A 7,524-nucleotide genomic window follows, 5' to 3' on the forward strand; every position below is an offset into this window, starting at 1 on the left:
TGACGTGGCACGCAACCATTGGTTGGCGCATGGATGCAATGTCTGAGCAGGGGATCGCGGCCACTGTCTGCGTAAGGATGCGTCAAAGCCGTGTATCCCGTGTTAGTGGGCAAGTGAGCATTATCGCAATCAAAACCCAACCCTCAAAGTAAGTCATGATGAACTCACAGTACAACACCTGCCAACTCTCCCATGAATTAGCACTACTGGCCCTATATGGCTCGTCTGAGGACAGCAAGCACTTGGGGACTTGGGTAACGGAAGACATATCACGCCCACCATTTTACAAAAAGCTATAGCAGTGTACTTTCTGTCTCTTCACGTCATGATTAATAATACTGTTTTTGTGAAACTTTAGGGCAGTTTCTGAAAACTGTTGCAATGTTTCATATAAGGAGGTGAAAATATATCCCATAAAAATGTAATCTGTCAAAGTCAAGTACAGGACTTTTAATGGAAAGACAAAGTCACAAAATCACACAAAACTTGATTTTATCATCATCATCATCATCCTCATCTCCAATCCTTACAATGATTAAGTGATGAAAAAGTGCAGTCCATTTGACCTTACTATCTGTAGGCTACATGTCTGAGAGAGATAGGTCAGATGGGGGGCCAGTAAGTGATCTCCCAGGATCACAGAGATATTGTAATCTCATACGTCTGCCTAACACATGCTCCAGCACCAATCAACTGCGGCCAACATGGATGTGTGACTTATACATTTCAAGTTCATTACAGAGGTGCGATATGACGACCATATCATATCAGCTAGTCTAAGTTAAAACATTTGAACTACAGTGCAGCAATGACTATGCAAGACCATCTTTAGTCAGCGTATAAGACCTGGGGAAATCTGGAAAGCTTTCTGTTGAATATGTTATCATTGTTGAGGAAAGAAAAACGGAAAAAGAAATAAAGACACTTCACTTTCAAATCTCCAATGCCCCACGCGGTTTAGCTATCCCCTTTTGTCCTACATTGGAATAATGGATTTCGTTCTCCTTTAATAACTTTGGTACATTTTCACTTTTGATATTGGGCCCATAAAACACTGCAACAAACTTTTTAAAAATCATGGCAGCTCTTTATATTGAGTTGCTCTCATACCTCTGTAGTAACACTGTCATTACACCAGTAACAACATTGTATTAACAAATGCATTATAGCTGCAATAGCTAATACTGAAGTACCATGCACAATAACAACAATGTTGCTACAGTAGTAGTTACAGGTATAAGAGTAACTTCATGTAAAGTGTTACCCAAATCATACACACACGTGCGCACACGCACAATATTATAATTCTTTACACACAAACAATTCACCTCTCTCAATCTATTCTGTCAGTCCCTGTCACGCGTTGCCTATCTGCCACACAGCACCACCAATACAGTGAGAACAAGTAGAGAGCAAAGCACGCTGGGAAATTATACACAAGAGTGGTAAAGAGAAACACTGCTACCAAAAGGGCATAGACTAGTGCTCTGGTTACGCTACTGAGAGAGATGAACATCCTCAACCATGCCAAGATGCTGCTGGCAGCATCCTCCACTTTCTCAGGGGGTGGAGGGCTCGTACGGTTGCTGAGGGTCTCCTGATCCTCCCCTAATGACGATGGGTTTTGGGTTGACCCCTGACTGACCCCTGACTCACTCCCGTCACTGACCACTGTGTTAAATCTTGTGCTGAGGGAAAATGAATGAGAGAGGACAGTTGTTCCTCTGTTTGGAGATGACGCATATGCTTGGCCCATAGAGGGCTCTGCATTGCTACTGGGTGTAGTTTGGCTAAGGCCTTGTCTCGGTGTGAAGGTCAAATCGGGAACTGTACGTGCCTTCATGAGAGAATCTACCCAGGAGTCTATGTCAGTCACCGCTTTCTTAGTGAGACGTTTTGCCTGGTGGTTCGGTACATTTTGAACGACTTCAGGTACATCTGACAGTTTCTCCTCCTTCTCGTTGTCTTGTTCGGCTAAAGGACAATTATCAACCGACTGCAAACATAACACCTCTTCTAACGTTTCCTCATTCAAACCTTTCTGTTCTCTGAACAACTCATCTTCGCCCAACTCTACCTCTTTTCCCACCCATTCTTTATCATCCTCCATAATAAGTTCTTTGGAGCCTTCTGACAACTTTCCATTTTTATCTTGTCTTGGTCCTTCAACATTTTCCATTGTCACCTCATGCTTCTCCTCCTTTTCTGTTGACACGTCCTCACTCTCATTTCGGGTGTCCGCGGTCTCGTCCGTTAAGTCCTCCACTTCTTCCTTTTCTGGAGTTTCCATACTTATTTCTTCGTTTATCTGTTCTGTGTCTCTCTGTCTGGACATTTCGGCCACAACATTTTCTGTCTTTTCCACTTCTCCTGCGTTCTTTTCCCTGAACACTTTGGGCTCTGTTAGGTTGTGCGTTGATGAATTTTCATCCATATCTATGTCTCTGTATAGCTCTTCTTCATTTACGCTCTGATAGATATCTTCTTCTTGTATTATATTTGACCAGAATCCCTCTTCGTGTGTTTGGTTGGATCTGAATTCCTCAACCTCTTCTAGGTTCTCTCTGTCTCTCTGTTCTTCATCAAACTGTCTGAATTCCTCTAATTCGTTTGATCTGAATACTTCATTGGGTGTTTGGTTCGGTCTAAATTTTTCGGCAAATGTCCGGCTCGCTCTGTCTAGCTCTTCATCTTCATGACTCAGGCGCAATTCTTTGTCTGTATGGCTCGGTCTGTCATCTTCTTCATCTTGATGGCTTGGTGAGAATCCCTCTTCCATCTCAATTTTGTTTGGTCTTAATTCCTCTACCTCAGTTTGGTTCCAGCTGAATTCACCATCGAGTGTTTGGTTCGGTCTAGATTCTTCGTCGTCTTCTTGATTTGATCGGAATTTCTCTGCCTCTGATTGATTTGGTTTTAATTCATCTTCCACTGTATTAAATGGTCTGATTTCAACTGCGTCTGATTTGTTTGGTCTGAGTTCCTCTTCGTGTGTTTGTTTCAGCCTGAATTCTTTTTTTCCTGTTTGATTGAGCCTGAATTCTTCTTCATACGTTCGACTCGGCCTGAATTCTTCTTCATATGTTTGACTCGGCCTGAATTCTTCTTCATACGTTTGACTCGGCCTGAATTCTTCTTCATATGTTTGACTCGGCCTGAATTCTTCTTCACACGTTCGACTCGGCCTGAATTCTTCTTCATATGTTTGACTCGGCCTGAATTCTTCTTCATACGTTTGACTCGGCCTGAATTCTTCTTCATACGTTTGACTCGGCCTGAATTCTTCTTCATATGTTTGACTCGGCCTGAATTCTTCCAACTCTGTTAGGTTCAGTTCTAAATAGATTTTGTCTCTATGGAATTCATATTCCACTGCTGGACTCTGTCTATGCAACGCTTCTTCTGTGAGGTCTTGTGTGAATTCTTCTTCCTCTGGTTGGTTCGGCTTGAAAAGCTCATCCTCTTTGTAGGCCTGTGTGAATCCCTCCTCCACTCCATAGCTCTGTGTGTTTGTTTTATCCTCTGTCCTCTCTCCGACTGTCTCCCTAAATGTCACAGTTTCATCAGGTGCTTTGTGCATGTTGCCTTTAACCTCTGCTTCCACGTCGGAAGAAAGCGTCTTGTCTTGCCTTTCTCCCTGCCAGATTCTATCTACTGCATTGGCATTCTGAGATTCCGCCATTGCTGTCATATCTGTTGTCTCGGTCTCCCCCGAGCTTGTTACCGGCTCTGCTCTGTATGGTGTGAAAGGCTCCTCTCCTCTTCCTCCCCCCGCCTCCACATGCTTGTGGCACTGAGCCGTGCTGTCAACAGACCCCCCGGCCACCCTTGCGGCACCCGAGGGAATGGATTCCTGTAGAGTGTCTGTTACAAGGATAGCCTCTGACCTTTGGGAAGGATTATAAACTAACGCTTTGTCGTTTCTGGGGAAGGTGACACCCGAGCTTGACAGTGGCTCCTCGACACTGACCACAGGCATCACATGATTGTGAGCCCACGACGGCAATTCATCTACCGTGCAGTGGGTGTATCTTTGTGCATTTGAGTCCAAGTCATCCTCCTGTTGGTCGTCGACTTTTGAGGAAGCCTCAAAATCCTCAGTTTCGATTGAGGGGCAAACTGAAGTTGCCGACTGTAGCCATTCAGACTCTGGCACACTGGTAGTATCTTTGGAGTCTGTGCCATTGAGAAAGGCTTCCCACAGATCACAAACAGAGGTTTGTTCTCCCAGATTGTCCTCTGACTTGTCTGATGTGAGCTGAGGTGTGGTCCTTGTTCTAATGCAGTCATCCTCATCTGGAGTCCCCGCACGCACGTTATCTTTGCCCCAGTCCAGGGATAGTAGGGGTATCTGGTGGTATGTCATTATTTGAGGGGTATCATTGGTTTGTTTCTGCTGGCGTGATCGTAGGAGACTGGAGGCGCTGTCCCCTAAGGGTTTGATTCTGATGTCTGGAAGTGAAGGTGGCTTCTCCAGTTCGTTATGTGGTAGCCCATTGGAAATGTGTTCCCGGCTTGCCGCCTGCTCTCGCTGAGAAAAGTATTCCTGCACTCGTGCTGAACAGGCCTTCCTTCGTCTGCTCCTCTGACTACCGCCCTGTCAGTCAACAAAGAAAGGAAAAGGGCATATTTAGGTTTGAACTTACTTAGTTTCCTTCACAAAATGTGTTTTAACATCTGGTCTAACAAGGACTAATAGAGAACATATTTGAACTTATTGCAATAAAACAAATGTGTAACTTTTGTAGAATATTGCAATGAGATAGGTACTTTGGGTGCAATACCATTTTTTTTTTACATACTTGCCCTCTGCAGTTACTAGTGGCACACATGACTGCAATAGAACAATGTATGGTATGCTCTCAAGTATCATGTAAAATGCCTCACTGTCTCCTCACGTACTGTGCAGTATGTTACACTGTCTCACGCGTAACTAGCGTCACCGCAGAAAGAGCATGGTTGGTAATAACAATATTTAACACATTTCTCGCCATAAAATACATATAGTTAATACATGTATTAACTATATGTATTTTATGGCGAGAAATGTGTTAAATATTGTTTTGTGTCAAATGTGTATGTGGCAGTTGCAAAGCACCCCACCCAGGACATGTCAAAATGTTTACCAGCCCTTGAGGACAAATGATTGACCTCACCAAATTTTTGTGACGGTAATCCTCATGATGCAGAATAGAGAGCAGATGCTCTGCGTTTTCCACTTGTTTCCTGCCAGTCCCCTCTGCTCTGTGTGTGGCTGAATCTGGAAAATAAATTGCTCACAGACTCAGATTCCCAAGCATGGCGTTCACATTTCACAGACATAATATGAGCGATATACACACCTGGAGCGTCTGTAGTGGTCTCCACGGGGTTCTCCTCAGCACTGTTCATCTTACTGTCAACACAGATGGACAGACCAAATGACATGAAATGTTATGGGGCAAAACAATAAGGAATTACTGTTCCTCGAGAACCAAAACACAGAGGTTGTTAAGATTTTGGTCCTAAAGTTAAAAACAAAATGGAAACATTTTATTTCCCAGTTAATATCAGACGTCATGGAAAGCTGGACTGACACTAGATCCCATGGGGAGCTATTTGATACTGTGGCCGAGCACAATGGACATCTCTGAAAAAGCTAACTCCAACAATCATGCACAGGTGATCCATCTAGAATAATAGACAGATTTGTTTCCCATATATATATATATAAATGTGTCACACTAATAATAAAATATTTTCCTATTTCACTAAGAGATAATAATATGTTTTAAGCCTATTTATTACTCAATTTGCTGTCAGAACTACTTGTTTGTAATCTTATGGTATAGTGATTCATACTTAGTTATTTAATACTTCAGTAATAGTGTGTTTCAATCGCTTACTGTCAGCAGAGGGAACAAGAATAGGACCGGGGTGACTCCTCACCTGTTGACTTTCAGACAGGTTCTCTTCTCTCTCCAGTTATTCCCTTCCTCTAGCTGAGGCTCCATCGCTATCAGATCTCTGCCTCCCTTTTTGTGACAGAACAGCACATAGTTCATGTCACTGTTGTTTGCCCAAAAAGTGCCCACTGATGTCTCGTATCTGAGGCAGAACTCCACTCTGGTTCCCTCCATCTCGAAGGGCGGCACGAGGGTAAGCCTGAACGCAAACCTGTCCGTCGTTCCATCGCTGGAGCCCGGGACGTACTCAGCCAGCAGGTCAAAGTTGGTCTTCCAGCTATCCAGAGTGATCCGGATATAAAGGGATTTATTGTAGCACAGGTTCACCACCCTGACAATACCCCTGAGCGCGGTGGTGCCAGGAAGTAACTCAATGCTCTCCAGCTCCAGCTTCTGATCCTGGAGTCTCTGTTCGAGTTCCTCCGGAGACGAGGGCACGGTAAACAAAGATGACAGGAAATACTCGTCCGATTCTTTAACTTTGACCTCGGGCTCCGGGGGGTCAGCGACCTCTGCCCCCGTCAGGTCTGTACTGTCAAACTCCTTGACGTACACCAGATCCAGACCGAAGGCGTCAGCAAAGGACACCTTCCTACGGATGACGGCCAGGGGCTCGGGCTCCGAACCATCCGACTCGTCCGACTCGTCCGTGGCGCCTTTCTGTGTGTATAGGCTTCCTCGCTCCTCTTCCTCCCTCACTCCCCCCTCTTTAATATCCCTGCTTCCCCGGGTTCTGGTGTCTGGAGACTCCATGAAGTTTGAGGGCCCGAGAGGCCTTGGATCGTCTGTAGACATCAGTGGGCTGGCTGTCTGTCTACATTGGGAAGGGAGGACAGAACCAGAGTGCCCCTGGCTGTGGCGACACTCGAGAGGACGTGAGTTGACATACGGGGTCCAGTTACAGCTGAATATTGTGGTGTAAGCCAGGCCTATTAATAGGTCTCATACAATATGCTAGTCTGGCCCCTGCAGTCATCTGTCCCAACATAACGTCTCTCATATCTGTTGCAATAAAGAAATGTGCCAGTAATAACAAAAAAAAACAAGACACATTTAAGACAGAGGCAAAAAATGTATATGGAACTCATCTGTGCGCATCTATTGAATGACAGAATGAGATCATCACTTACTAGTAGTGTATGGTGTTTATGGTTGCCCAGACTGCAAGTGTTGCATGCAGTTTGCATCTGTCACTTGCAGGTGTTGATAAAGTCCTCCAGACATGGATCAAAAGTGGAGCCAGGGCCAAGTCTCAATCCTGTGGATTCCTCATCTCTCCTATACCCTCTTGCCATCGTGTTACTATAATCCCCCAAGCCTCAGGTTATTGAGGACAAAGAGATAGGACTTAGAAAATGAAGCATCTTCAGAGGAAATTATTGTACAGAAGCCAAGCTCTCCCTGGCTCTCAAACAATCACCTCTCTGATGATGATGCCAGAGTAACATCTACCATGTAAAATGACATTTTAATTCCTTGAATCTGGTCAGATAGGAGATGCAAGTACACCTGTAAATCTAACATACCCCTTAGGCCTAGTTATACAATACAGCCCAGGTATGTAGACCAGTTTCACACT

General features: G+C 44.5%; 1 protein-coding gene across 1 annotated transcript; it reads right to left on the bottom strand.

Annotated features, from left to right (window-relative positions):
• Window positions 1-435: 435 nt before the first annotated feature.
• Window positions 436-6,947, bottom strand: LOC118938812 (uncharacterized). Its single transcript, XM_036944502.2, has 4 exons — window positions 5,929-6,947; window positions 5,343-5,395; window positions 5,157-5,260; window positions 436-4,597 (listed from the first exon to the last, which is right to left on the bottom strand). Exons 1-4 carry the CDS (start codon window positions 6,738-6,740, stop codon window positions 1,334-1,336), a joined length of 4,233 nt encoding a protein of 1,410 aa, XP_036800397.2. The 5' UTR covers window positions 6,741-6,947; the 3' UTR covers window positions 436-1,333.
• Between the last annotated feature and the right edge of the window lie 577 nt (window positions 6,948-7,524).

Source organism: Oncorhynchus mykiss, chromosome 15, assembly GCF_057628025.1.
Source record: "Oncorhynchus mykiss isolate SJ-2025 chromosome 15, ASM5762802v1, whole genome shotgun sequence".
Taxonomy (NCBI): domain Eukaryota; kingdom Metazoa; phylum Chordata; class Actinopteri; order Salmoniformes; family Salmonidae; genus Oncorhynchus; species Oncorhynchus mykiss.